The sequence below is a fragment of the Fusarium oxysporum genome, chromosome III (assembly GCF_013085055.1).
Source record: "Fusarium oxysporum Fo47 chromosome III, complete sequence".
NCBI lineage: Eukaryota > Fungi > Ascomycota > Sordariomycetes > Hypocreales > Nectriaceae > Fusarium > Fusarium oxysporum.
Window position 1 is genome coordinate 5,009,869 of NC_072842.1, and position 14,756 is coordinate 5,024,624.

Genomic DNA, 14,756 nt, shown 5'->3' on the forward strand with positions numbered 1-14,756 from the left:
AGGAGATCAGCGCCCTCTTCACTCAATCATCAAGTTCATGCCGTTACGGAAGTTCGAGCTGATCACGAGGTATTTCCGCACTTTTGACTACACCAAGCTCGATGTGAGGGATGAGAGCGACCTTCCAAAGACCTTCCAAGCGGCTGAAGAGTGGTCTAATCACATACAAAGCGTGTCTATCGAGCTCTATTCTCCAGGGACTAACCTCACTGTAGATGAGTGTATGATCCCTTTTACAGGCAGATCAAAAGAGACAACAGTCGTCAAGAATAAACCCACGCCCGTGGGGTTCAAAGTCTGGGTTATCGCCCAACAGGGCTTCTTTCTGCAGTGGCTTTGGCACGTGAAGGCATCACCGTACAAGGCTGTTATAGTCGAGCTACCTACACCAACGCCGTACGGCAAGAAGGGAAAGCTACGGACCGAGATTCCTCTCAATAATACACAAAGCGTCGTGGTTCACCTACTAAAAAGGCTGTCAACGCAGACACATCACGTCTTCACGGATAACCTCTTCTCGTCGCCGCAGCTCTTCCGCCTTCTTCGGCAGCTTGGCCACGGTGCCACAGGCACGGCACGCCCTAACTGCGGCATCACCACCGAGATGAAGCATATAAAAGAGACCGGAAAAGCTCCTGACGGCATAGCTTTGCAATATAATGAGGTATATTTGATCCCGACACAAGATAAACAGGTATGGACAGCTTTACCTGTATTTCCCTTACTAATTTATCCTTTTCCTTTCTCCCTAGGTCATCCAAATCGCTTGGAAAGATAGCAGCATCGTGCTCTTCCTTTCAACTGTGCTTAGCGGAGCCCCTCACGAGCGCACACCAAAAAAGAGGAAAAAGCCCGCCAAAAGAGGCACAAAGGCAGAGTCACAGCGCCTGCAGCAGGTCTTCAATGGTGATAGCTTCAAGATAATCCCTATTCCTACTGTTGCCGCTCAGTATAACGATGAAATGAATCACGTTGACCGCGGCGATCAGATACGGTCTTATACAACATATCAGCACCGATTCCGGCGCGGTCCTTGGCAAGCGTTGCTTTGGTCTTTCCTCCTTGAAGTCGCACTTGCGAATAGCTTCATTTTACAGAAGAAAACACGGCAGCCTCGTTGGAAGCCCTATAGCACGCTTAAAGCTTGGAAGGAGTGCATTTATAATGCCATTTTCAACAGATACGCAACTGAAAGTCACATAAGGAAGAGAGGCCGTACAGGAATGGAAGAAGACATCGAGGATACAGAAGCACGGCAAATTCACCTACAAAGAGATATCAATCATGTCCATCGGGGCATACATTCAAGCTGCCTAGCTTGCAAAGGCTTCCGGCAGGGTCAGGCCCGACCCTTTAAAAGGAAGAAGGAAAAAGGAGGTTATCTACAGCCGATATCAGGAAATGAACGAAGGGTGCAGACCGTGTACGGCTGCAAAGTATGTGATGTAGCTATTTGTAACACGGCTGACTGCTGGTACTTCTATCACACGCAAGTTTAGGTGTGTGAGAATGTACTTCATGTAGCGCTCATTTTGATAGGTCCTACACCCCTGTCGTGACCCCGCCGGAGCTTTATGCCGCCTGAAGAGATATTGGCTGAGGCTTGTTGGTAGGTTACAACCTAGTTTGGAGGGTGTTAATGCAGACGCTCCAGGCTTAGATGTATTTCGACATCAAAGAGGAGAGTGACCGAAGAGAATAAGTCGTTCATTTCAGACCTAATTACAAACAAACAAGGATGATTTTAACTCGGCTCCGGACGTATTGGCCTGCTTTCTCTTAGTACCCTCTTGTTGGGAGGGCTTGTCTTACTAAGAATAGGATAAATAATAGGGATATAAAATATAAGACAGCAAGGGAACTCCCCCTAGGAAATAGACGAGAATCAACAGAAGTAAGCGCCAGGGCGGTCTACGCTGCTCCGATTTAGATACGGATGACCAGAAGACGCTTGCCATGACGTCAAACGGTATGGGTATCTTAGAATCTAGCATATGCCGATCGTTGGCGCAGTTGCTGGAGACCCGGGGAGAGGACAAGCAGACCGAGACAGTAGGGCAGGAACACAATCCCTACAGGAACCTATCGCTTCCGTTCGAGGCCGAGCTGAAATTAGATGAGGGACCGATCGTGGTGGAGGTTATAAACCCGAAAAAGGAAGGGCGCTCGTTTACGTTCTTAGCTGCAGTTCAGACTGTGGCGGCCCCATGACATAATCTTTCCAGTATCAAATTGATGGTGTGGTAGTGAAGACAACGGTGCAGCTCATGGTACGCCAGGGGCTGTATATATGGCATGGCAGCGGAGTTGAGCGGCGAAAGTCTCGGGCAATGATGCAGTTCTCTAAATATCTTTCTTCTCTATTATGATATGGGAGAGACCAAGAGGATGGCAGAGTTTTACGCACCTAAAGATTGACTAGGTAACGCTTGTTGAGTCATATGAGCTACTTTGGCAATAGCCTGCTAGATTTTCTCAAGGATATATGGCGTGATGATGAGCGGACGTGAGTGTATGAGCAGAGGTGGGTGTAGTTTCTGCCACTCTAAATCAAGGAATAGAGAGAGACAGAGAAGTTTCATATATTCTAGTCACAATAAGTGCCTCTAATTGCACTTATTCTCGTTCATAGCCTGAATTATGCAAGAAAGACATGCGTGGGACTATGTCGACTCAATGCGGGCGCCAATTGTGTGCCTCGTCTTTCTGCAGCTAATCCCTTCACGCTTACCAGTGTCTGAATACGCCCAAAGGGTCAGGTTGATGCAAAGGAGTTGCATGAGAAGGATACTGTCGTCATCAGGCTCCTTGGTTAGGACATCGAGCTCGGCCTTGGCATCGTCAAAAGCATGTTTCGCAAGATACCGGGCACGATCGCGTGAATTCAGAATTCTGTAGTAGAAAACAGAGAAATTGACAGCCAAGCTCAGTCTCAATGGATGAGCGGCTGTTAACTCTGCCTGAGCAACACAGGCAGCAATCTAGGAAGAAAACAAAATCCTCAATTCAGTATACCTTGGCTGATTGAATCCTAAGCCAACAGATTTAGAACCCACCTTGTAGGCATTATACGCACAGATAACTGCACGATTGTGTTTCTCACCCGATACGAACTCGGTCAGATAACGGCTGTAGTCACCCTTCCTTAAAACATGAGGAGTCAGCCAAAGTATTCTCGAGAAGGGGAGACCACTAAAATAGGCATACATCTTGTAATATAATGCCATTGACTCGCCAGTACTGGCATTTGGGATCAGGCTCTGGTCTAGCAGATCCAAGACGTCCCGACAGATCTCTTCGATCTCATTCTCAATCTTGATGCGGTATCCACGGATGGTAGCAAGATGCTTCTCACTACCCTTGTACTCATTTTTCTCGATCGAGAAGATAATGCGCCAGCTGGCACGACGGGTGTTGAAAACGTTATTAAAAGCAGTAGTGAGAAGGTTCCGCTCATCGACACTCAGCTCAACACCCCTCTTGACGACTTGCTTCAAAAGGGGCACCATGTCATCATAGCGCTGAGCCTGACCACAGAGGAGAGCGAGGAAAACCTGGCTACAGCCATAAACATCAGTGTTATGGGCCTGGGGAGACCGATCGAGCGGAGAGACAAACTTCTTACCCTGCATGATGGGTGTATGGTTTGGTATATTCCGACGGTGCGGTGGGGACCTAGAAAGGAAAGTCGTAGTCCGAAGTAGAACAGTATCAGATATCCAAAGAAAAATGTGCCGCTAGAATGGGAGATAATGAGGTAATGACACAGCGGCAACGGTAATAGGGAGTAGTGCGTGGCGAGGGTAAACTAAGGAGGGTTTGTTTGCTAACTCTTAAGTGTGGTGTGTCGGTTTCGATTTTGGCAAGCAGAGACGAGCGATATAAATGGTCGCTGGGTGTCTTAAACACGCTATAGTCGGGCGAATGTAATGGGTTGCTCACCAAGCCGCTGACTGAAGGTTGACGTTGCGTCCTAACGGCACGCTCAGGCCCACACTTCGCTGAACACGAGAGATATGCAGAACATCAATGTATCGGCTTGAATGAATTGTATCAGGAAATGAGGATTTTATATAGATGTCTACACGCTTTATAGACGATGCGTCGCATTCTCATATGCATTAAATGATAACTGCTTGGATCCGATCTGGCCGGATTAGCATCAATCAACCAACGGCATGCATATACAGCCTACACCAGAAGCGAAAAGGACAAATTGAAGTCAAAGTAAAGATAGGTAAGTTGATAAAGAACGATTACCTTCAGTTTTGGGTGGCAGGCTCTCTCATTCAATGAAGGCGATAATTCTTATTCGCTTATACTCTATATCTTGCTTGGCAACGTCGATGGTCCTCTGAGTCCATCTCACCAAGCATTAGATCGGATGTGGATGGTATGGATGTGTTTGCCTGAGAATGCTAGACGCGCGCCGGCGGCGCAGTATCTACCAGGGGAAGAACACTGCAAGGGTGCACGGGCGAAAAGCGTAGATTTCTGATGAAATATCGGCAATGCTTGGGGCACAGACACGTGCACAGACGCGTGCACGGACGCGCTTGGGCTTATTGTGTTGAGATACGGAGGTCCCTGTCAAAAGTTTTATCCCACGCTAAAATCACTAGCGCCTATTAAAGCGGAGTAGTACCTCTAAATCAGTCAATTTTACACCAAGTGATCCCTGCCTTGCTTATACTTATTTCCTCCCTCTAGCCTGATGATTTTTTTTAAATATAATAAGGAATTCGTTAGATCTATGCCTAGATCTGCTCCTGCGGCATCGCTAACCAAGCTGCCTCTTATCTGTAAATAGCTTTACTTTTGCTTTAAGGTATATCTTTTTTTATAATTTCCCTCTTTAAATACGGCTAGGCTGCTTTAATAATATTTAAATAAGGGCTATTTCTATATCAAAGAAGTTACTGTATACCTCAATGCGGCTATCTTCCGCCTTCCTCCAGTCCAGATAAGCCATCATCTCTTCTTTAGCCCATTCCTTCGCCTCCGTTGAAGTGGTAGAGAGCACTGTAATCTGGTTGCTTTCCAAACACCAATCATAAATCTTCTGGTCATACCGCAATGGGAGACCCATCGCCCTGCGGTATTCCTGGTTGGTTTTAATACTCCCACGGGGTTGCGCTTCATACCAAGCGCGTCTTGCGGCAACAAATCTTTGATATATGGCTTGTGCAGAATCATACCTTGGCAGTGAATATGGAGGGGGATTAGGCGAAGGTGCTGACATAAGAACAAGCGATGGAAGAGGCCGTGGCGCAACTTCTGCAGGCGGTTGGGACACTGGGGCTGCTGTGATGAAGTTCGAATCTAGGATGCCTTTTGGGTTTTTGGTTGAGTCTAATAATACGGTAGATCGTGAGGCTAGCTCCGAAGCAAAATCTGATTGCTCCGAGTACCTCAACGGGCACGTCTTTGACGTCATTGTATGGACGACCACATGGCATCTGCTGCATGTGCTTGGAGCCCGTGTAGCAGCTTTAACTGCTGTAGATCTTGCTTAGAGAGAAAGCATTATCTTATCGCTCGATAGCTCCTATTGAGACCGCCGTCTCCGGATACTGGGTTAAGTCCTGCGCCCACTTGCCCGTATTCCTGTAGTTTTCCCGGTCCCCAGATGTAATGTCCTTTCCTGGCTTGACGGATTATTTTATGCCTAGGTGGCCTGGCCCAGAAAGCAGGCCAGACTCGTCTAGTTTCGACTTCCAGGTGATTGGCCGTGGCGCTTTGGCAGACTGTTTTAAGGCTGACTGTCTAAATCCTAATGGCTTCGAATCTGACCGCTGGCGCTAACTGCCGTACTCGCTGGTATGGACTGGGGGTTGTTTTTTGGCCGTCTATGAAGATTAGTACGATCTTTGGGTCTAGGATCCGGCGATATACGTCTTCGCTCACAGGCTCTCATAGATGCCACCACGGATAGATATCCCACTTGGTTAGAGGCGTTGCGGTGATAAGCTTCCTGTAAATCGTATGATGACAGGGGATGCCAGGCTCGATAGGCACGGTGCAATCGTCGTTGTATGACGCTATGGCATCTGGCCACGGATTTGCCGCGGTAGGAATGCCTTTTAATGCCTTGTGGTGCTCCCTGGTAATTAAAGAAAGTGCCTTCTGAGATACCATCCTAGCGAGCTCGCCTAGATACTCTGAGTCGCGCCTAACGTGTTTTCGCGCCGTTAACACCTCGTCCTGTGCACAAGCTTGACAAAACTTCCTTTCCTGGTCTTCCAGCATACCTTGGATTGCCTCGACAAGCCGATACAAATGACTCATGCCGTTCAGGAGATAGCTCTTGATATTAATATTGCTAGCCTCTGTACCAGAGGTTACTCGAATGCCGAAGTTGCAGTACTTCCGGATGAAGCAACGGGCCCACTGCGCCCTCACGGGCATGCATGTACAATATAGATACGCAAGGATTGCTCTCTGGTCACTGAATTACGTATAGAGGCACTCCCAGGCCTTATTGTGATCCTCTTCTGTCTCGATAAACACCACCAGCCTTCACAACATAAGCATTCCGTGGTAATCGTAGGTTGTCAGCCGAGATAAGTTATCGTGGGTGATTGGGTCTTCTTGTCTTCCGGATGCCTGTACTGCCTGTCGATCACGCTGGTTGAGGGCAGCGTCGGGCTCATCCCAACTGCTCTCTTCACCAGTACTGCTGTCCCTCGTGGTGTACACCCACTTCCGTTTGGACTGCAGTGTTACATTAGAGTTGATATGGTGGATGCAAAGCTGCTGCTGGGTGTCTTGAAACTCAACCCCCAGTGCCTTCTTCATCTGGTCGTCAAAGTCGGTAATGACAACGCCGGGGGTCCGGATGCTATATCGGTCGAGGAGCGTGTGTACACCGTTTATAAGGAACTGGAACCCTTCAAGCCTCTCCTTGTCGATCAACCCGAATGCGGCGTTGAAGACAGTACCTAAGCAGGTCTGTCCCGTAACTTGGAAGAGTGGCAGCTTGAAGCGGTTCGTGTTGTACGTGTTGTCGAAACTGACGACCTCGGGGAAACGCCTCCACATCCGGATACAGTAGGGGAACGTCCTTAGCCCACTCGGCAACGTAAGGGATCTCCTTGTCGTCAAACAACTTGATCAATGCAGCCGTAGAGCGGTAGCCACCCAGATTCTCTCTGCTAATCCGAGCTCTGGCATTGTAGATATCTCTCATGGTGTAAACCGAATCTGGAAAGTGATCTCGGACTATGCCACCAATGTCTCATGCACGAATGCCAACCCGTCGACTGGAAGACTAGATGGTCGCCTTCACAGGTCTAGTAAGTCGTCGATGAATTGGGTGAGCGGCGGCATCGGTACTGGGGTTATGATTATGGTGGTGGTGTTCCGAATCTGGGAAGTGCCGCATAGTCCACTGAAAACAGTTCTCTGGCAGGGCCTCGGCAATAATCTTCCATAGGCACCCGACTTTCGAGACTTTCGTTTCCGAAGGCCAGCACCCCTTCCCGGCCGCGGAGCCCCGTACCGATCGCATTGGAGGACATATCGACTTCGCTGTCCAGGTCGAATCATACCATGAGCCTTGATAACACCGAAGCCACGGGTTTTCGCAAACCTGTTAACCCTAGCAAAAAGGGCATCAGCCGACGGAGCTAGAACACCTGGGATTAGTGGGTTTCGAATTGTTTCGACTGCGTTGGACCTCGAGCCGGCATCGGATAAGTCGTGCTGCTTGCACTGCTCCTTGCCCGGAGCAGACACGTTCGGAAGCAATGAGACCTGGACAGGGCTTGTGACTGGCTGTGAAAAAGTCGCACTGCCTTCTTGCGTTTGACGTCTTTGTTCGGCCTAGGTAAGGTCCCTTTCGTGGGCTAACGCAAATGCCGAGGCGAGGTGATGGTCTGTTCTTACCAGCTGGCGAGCCAATCCTAAGACAGTCGGGAGGATCGTCATTCTCGTTACGGCTCGCGTTATACACTCGTCTGGACTCTGTTAACCGGTGTGCTGCCTTTCCCGTATGGTCATGGCCGGGTCTGGTATCAGTGTATCAACGTGTTGGAACTGTTTGCTTGGTCTATACAGGGACGTGCAATAATCGTTCTAGAGGTATATGTCTGATTTTCGCCACTGAGCACCTGGAATATCTTTGCCGATTGAATCGTGAAGTCCAGGCAGGGAGGAAAGATGATGGTCGAGCCATTCTGCAGGCACGCCACTCACACCTTCCGTGCCATATTGACATATTTCGAGGCAGGCCGTTGAATTATCTGATAACTGGTTTGAGTTGCTCGATGAAGGCCGCGATTGTGTTCTACTAGAGGGATTAATCGGGCTAATTGGACTTCTGTGACGGCTTATATTGGCGGTATGAATATCTAGTGAAGGCATTGTAGAGCTTCGAGGTATGTTGTATCCGTCGGGGGAAGGACAACAATGATGGTGATATGTGTTGACACGATATGACGCGAATTGACGACGACTGGTCGAAGCGTCGCAGGGTAGGCATAATCTTCACGGCGTCAGGAAACAACTGCATTAGTAATCTAGCTGTATACTTAAATAACTCTGCGGAATAGAATACGCTGTATGAATAATAACAATTAATTAACACATTTGCTGCTGCTGATCACATTCACTTTAACCCTCTAACCGATATGAACCTTTGGTGGCCAACTGGCAAAAAGTGCGGCAGAATTTGGTACGTACAGATGAGATTTGGGCCAATGAGAAGCGCTAAAAGTGCGGCACCCCTATCAATTGCTTACTTTAAATCACCCAGCTTGGTTACTAAGGGCTGTTGTTCCTGAGGATCATGTTCCTGAGGATCATTGAGACCATGCCCGGCCAGCGACACATAGGCAGCAGGCTGCTGCCTAATGCTAGTTGAGGTTATTCACATTCATCATGATCCTTGCCTAATTTTGGCCTCATTCCAACTCTTAATAAGCTTCCTCTAACAGTAAGTGAAGGTCTCCGGGGCTTGACACCACGTCCATAATAGCTTCAAATGGATCCACTATACTTGAGGGGCTCCAGGGATTAAGATGCAACTACGCCACTCTCTCCCCTCGTGAATTTAATGGACTGGTTTGCAAATCTAGACCAATCCTCAACTCCTCAATAAAACACTTTCAACTATCCCAAATTGCGCCATAAGCTGGTACGCCTCTTGTTTCAAGACCATAAACCACCTTCTTCGTAGTTTCCTCATTCGCGATAATAATGACAGCTTCAGCCTTACAGCTCTTTGCCAAGTTATAGCCCATCTTGACGAGATCGGGACGGCCTTGCTTCTTTGTATCGTGGATGATTGCGTTCGGAACTCTTTTGGTAACAGTACGACAAAGGTCTTCCCCGAAAGCTTCTTTAGGCTGTTTTGTTGACCAGATGAGTTGCGTCCCACCAGATGGATTTTGAATGTAGCCTAACATAGGTCCAATACCGGAGCCAGTCGCGATGAGAACAATCCGGTTGAACAGGGTTGCAATGCGCATGGCTCCACATGTCGGTACGCCTCGGATCCAAATGTGAGACGGACTATCCTGAATAGTTGATTTAGTCCAGTCACCAGCGTTCGAGACGATGAGCGAGTAGCCTTTCGGCCGGCCGTTGACGGCCTCGGGGGCAGGAATAGTGGCGAACGAGTGCCACTCCACGAGGGGTTTGTGGGATAGGCGAGCGAATGACCCATTGATGGGGACTGTATAGCCAAAGTGAAGTCTGATCGCGTGGTCCGACATCTTTTCCGCCTGTACGGGTACCTTACGGAGAAAGAACCACGAAGAAGCGACACTTACAGTCGCTACGGCCAGGAGCCAGAATGGTGGTGACCGGGCGCAGGCTTGCCCCAATGAAGTGCCGGTGGCTGCATTGTCCTTGCTTGCGATAATTACTTGAACCCAGAAGAATACGAGCATGGTCCAGCCGATAAATCGATGCGTTCTCTCAAACAAGTCGTGGTGGCGCTTACGCATCGACGGCCAGGCAAGACCGATCATGACGGCGAAAAAGGCCAAGAGAGCCCACGAGATAACATTGGATGTGATCGACTGTTGGCCCCAGTTTGAAAATCTTCCGCTCACCATGCAGACAATGTCGGCGATATTCGCCGCCAAGAGCCAAGCTCCTGCACTAACGGCTGCACCGGAGTGGACACCGCCGAGATGATATATCTTTGCACAACGAGCCCGAATGAAGAGAGGCCAGGACTTTGGTGCGCTGCAAGCGATTGTGTATAGGACGTTGATGACGAAGTCCTGGCGGACGAGAACGGCCATGGCCAGGTTGATTGCCGTGATGTTGCTTAGCCACTCACGGCTGATCCCGGTCATTACCAGAGCAATGGCAGCCGAGGTGTTGAACAAGCCAACAAGCGAGGAAAGCCGCCGGTAGATACTAAGTACCCGGTAACGGAGTCTGCGCGAACATTTGCGGTGCTTCTTGTCGGGGAGGGCGGCTTCGAGATCGATTTGTTCCTCGACCAGAGTGGCATCCGACGGGTCGGAGAACGAGCTGGTCTGTGGAGCACTTAAAGCTGAAGAGTTGGATCGCGAGTGACTGAGCCGAGCGGGTTTGGGTGGAAGGACTTGGCCGTAGGGCGCCTTTTTGCCTGTTGATATAGGCTCCTGGGGAGTGGATGCAACGTGCCGCAATGCTTTTTCGTCCAACTTGCCATTCTCCGCCAGGGGCAATGCATGAAAAAAGTGATATCGTGTTGGTATGGCATAGTAAGGCTGATGGGCTTCGAGGTGGTCTTGAATCACTGGAAGAGGACAATGGCGAGGCGTGACAAAGGCATGAATCTCACCATCAATGAGCAGCGCAGCAGCCCCTTGTACCGAAGGGCACGAGTTGAGAGCTGCAATAACTCCATCTAGTTCAACATAAAAGCCCTGAAACTGTGAGCGAAGAGCGCTTCGATTGCAGTGAGCGAATCAAACCTTGACTCTGACTTGATCATTGACAGGCCCCAAGAAGGGGATAGTGTCGCTAGGGTTCCACTGGCAGAGATCTCCAGTATCGTACATTTTGGTTCTTTAGGAACATGTCAGAATCAATTTTGTGGCTACAAGAAAGTGCATCGGATGATTTACCCGTCTTGACTGTATGGATCGAACCTAAATCTCTCAGCTGTCTTTTCCGGTAGATCGATGTATCCACGAGACACCTCCGAGCTACCGGCCCACGAGACGCCAATCTCACCTACAATCACAGGGACAAGGGATTCATCAAGTATGTATCTCTTATTCCAGGGTGTAGGTCTTTCTACAGACAGAGGTTAGCCAGTTTGATGCCTATGCATGATGTTAACAACGGTAGTCTCAGTTGGGCTGTAGCAGTTTATGCAAGGAACATAAGCAACGCAGATATCGGCAAGCATATCGACCATTTAGATACAAGAATCCAATAGAACGCAACAATAAGTACCTTTGCGAGCTAGGCTTACCCGCAATAGCTACAGCTTCGAGATTCGGGTAATCCTGGGGGTCGTGCTTGGCCAGGATGCTCGGGTGCAAATGAGAATGTTAATCTGCAGATGTGGGCTAGTTGTTATCAAGGCGTACCGCGATAATTTTTTCTTACCTGCGGCAAGGCTTTTGAACAGTTAGAGCTGCGCATTCCTATAGTGCCGCCGTTTGCTAGACAGCCAAGCGTTTCGCAGGCGGGTGTAGTCCTCTGAGTTAGCTATTATAGTGTGATGGAGCTAGCTGGCGTAAGACTCTTTTCATTACCGGTCGGTTTGGACAATTTCCGAAGCTCTTGGGGGAAAGAGGAAATAGCGTCGGTCCATTGCCGTATTCGGTTTCAATGCAAACCCTGTCGAAGGCTTAACACGGCTTGTCTGACCAGCTGCAGCCACAACAGCCCTTTCGGTGGGCTAAGCAATGCGGAATTCGACACATGCTACTCCGTACACAGGGGCTTAATAGCGGGCAGCTGACCACGTAGCTGATGCACAGGGTCATCGACCATGCAGTGACACTTATGACAAACTAACAAATGCAGGCCAGCAATTCGAAACAAGGGGACTGTATAGGCAATTATTAGCTGCTCAGTCGTGAGGTGATATGCCTACCCCACACACCATATCAGCATCAAGTCGTCGTAGGGCAGGCCGGCCCGCTCTGCAGAGATCGCGGGGTCCTGGCTAGATAATTAGTATTATCGATTCGCACTTAAATAAAAACACCTCCTGCTGCATTAAAGGCGTTGGCTATAACCGAGCTTCCTCTCTCGCCTTATATAATAAATACAGATAAGTTGCTTCGTATACGGCGGCAGCCAAGGTGGATAAAACCGGCAAGATGCGGCTTTTTCTCAACTCACATTGCCCAAATGTCATTAAACCATTGCTAATTGAAACGCAAACCTGCAACGCGAAAGCAGTCATGCACTTTGCCAGCCGTATTTCCACATTGCCTTTGCAGTGGCGGCTCATCAAACTGCCGTCCCTCCAAAGCAGGCCCGAGCGTTGATCAGTGACCAATTGACCCTCTGTGACATGCACATCCGGCAGGAAACGTCATTCCGTCGTTGCAGCCTGATGGTTCTATGTTTTGTGGATAGCTATGCTGGATAATTCTCGCGATCAGAGCCCTACTAAGGACAGAAAAAAGGCATTTGGTTAGACGAACGCTCGGGCCCGACAGTCGGGAACAAGTCCTGTAACCTTACAGCTAGCCACCTTAGCACGACGGTGGCAATATGCAACTTGGCGCACCCCTGCTACCAGCAACTCGTCGGTATTTACAATGAGGCGAGACAGGAAGCTCTATTACAGCCTAATATCTGCAATACAGCAGGAGGCTTTTTGCTTTAAGGGCGAATCCATAACACCTAAGAAATAATAAAAGAAAATAGGAACATATCTAAGAAACATAAAAAGTAAAAAGGGATAAAAAGAAATAAAAAGAATAGAGATAAAGAGAGTTATTATATAATATAATAAAGCTAGCCGGCCTAAAACCCTTTATATTACCAACTAGTTTAAGCAGTTTCTAAAGCTCTTTAGGCAAAGAGAAAATAACCTTAGTTTATTAATATTTTCTATTTTAATATAATCCCTACTATAGGCTTAAAAGCAGTTAGCTTAACTAGCTATAGTTATAGTAGCCCTTTTAATAGGGAAAGTAAGGCAGCCTTTAATATATATTAGTCTATATATAGAGACTTAATAGCAGGCAGCTAACCACCTAATTAGTATATAGGGCATCTAGGCATATAGTAGTACTTATAATAAATAAATAATATAAGCTAGTAATTTAATATAATAGGAGCAAATAGGCAATTATTAACTATAATATATTCCTAAGACTTATTTTTAGATAATTTTGATATAATTATTTATATAAATATAATCTTATAGACTATATATTACTATAATATTATATACTATTAGGCTAAGTTGGTAATTAGTTAAAACTTCTACTTAGGGTAAGTTAGGATTAGTATTATTTTTAAAGTTTATAAAGCTTTAGTAAAAGGGGTTTTATAATATAGAATTTAAAATTATAATATAGTATTTATTATATTATTTTATTTTACTATTATATATAATCTAGGCGTTATTTAATAATAAATAAGTATATAAAACTTAATACTAAGTATTATATACTTATTTACTAAGAATATAAGATAATACTATAATTATTAAATAACTCATAGTATTAAAAGGGTAAAGATATATTATATATAGGTATCTTATAATAGTATAAGATAATATTATCTATTACTAGAGAGAAGTAGGGCATAGGATAGCATAGATATAATAGAAACAGATTATACTATAGATTTAGATTAGTAGGAGGTATACTTAATACTAGATTATTTAAGATAATAGTAATACTGGTATTATATTAGGTAGCGCCGATGCTATAAGATGCAGCGCTATGGAAGAGATAATTGCTGTTAGTTAGGCCTAGCTAAAAGAAGAGGATACTATGCAACTCCGGAAGGGCAACTTGGAAGAAGATATTAACCATGATTTGCCGTAGGTAATTAAATATATCCTTGTATTAATACATTAAAGCGTTCAGCTAACCATACTCAAGCCCGCCTAATTGCTCTCACTGGCTACAAGGACTGATGGACAAGGTTGTATCACTATAGAGCGTGGTGGTCACACATTAATAAATAATGCGTCTCAAGGTTTATCCAGGGCTGCAAACGTTATGGATGCGGTAGCCAGATAACTTGACAATACCGTCGAGCTTGGTCATCGAAATAGAGTTAACCTGACCGTAGCTTTGTAACTCAGTATCGTGGTGCACTGCCTACCTGCCAGTAAGCTTAACCTAAAAAAGATTTAAGGTTCGGGACGAGCGTAAGTATCAAGTCAGTGGCCATAATCATGAATAGCCCCGATTGGATGCGATCATGGAGTCCTGTTATGGAAACACGTGTATCTGCACTTGATATCACATGTGCTTAACCCTGAGCCTGAGTAGCGCATGGACCCCAGGGTAGAAAGGGGCTGCAACTCAAGTCGTAAGCTACCGAGCTAGATGCGGAGTTACAGCAAGAAAGTAGGCTAGGCCAGATAGCGGGAGAGAAATAGCCAAAGGGAGATCGCAGGCAGGTAGTCCAGAATCGGTTTGTAGCGGTTTCGCTGTAATTTTAGGTTTACTTCATTGTAGTCATTGGTGTAAATAACTTTGGTCCGTTTTAATTCCGTTACAGTATCCATTCTCGGTGCCTCGTCTCCAGTATACTACTCCCATTTTCCATCTGCCGTTAAGCATTATGTTACGTACTAGTCTGATGAATATCGAAGTGCACCG

At 47.0% G+C, this 14,756-nt stretch overlaps 2 protein-coding genes across 2 annotated transcripts; both read right to left on the reverse strand.

Moving 5' to 3' along the window:
- Nucleotides 1-2,616: 2,616 nt before the first annotated feature.
- FOBCDRAFT_259069 (14-3-3 domain-containing protein) lies at nt 2,617-3,700 on the reverse strand (the record flags this gene model as incomplete). The annotated part of the gene is made up of 4 exons (XM_059611239.1): nt 3,208-3,700; nt 3,057-3,144; nt 2,732-2,960; nt 2,617-2,633 (listed from the first exon to the last, which is right to left on the reverse strand). Exons 1-4 carry the CDS (start codon nt 3,630-3,632, stop codon nt 2,617-2,619), a joined length of 759 nt encoding a protein of 252 aa, XP_059464583.1. The 5' UTR covers nt 3,633-3,700.
- Nucleotides 3,701-9,107: 5,407 nt separating this feature from the next.
- Nucleotides 9,108-11,365, reverse strand: FOBCDRAFT_238452 (uncharacterized protein; the record flags this gene model as incomplete). The annotated part of the gene is made up of 4 exons (XM_059610214.1): nt 9,108-10,868; nt 10,917-11,010; nt 11,070-11,218; nt 11,288-11,365. The coding sequence occupies 4 exons, from the start codon at nt 11,363-11,365 to the stop codon at nt 9,108-9,110; spliced, it is 2,082 nt and encodes a 693-aa protein (XP_059464584.1).
- Between the last annotated feature and the right edge of the window lie 3,391 nt (nt 11,366-14,756).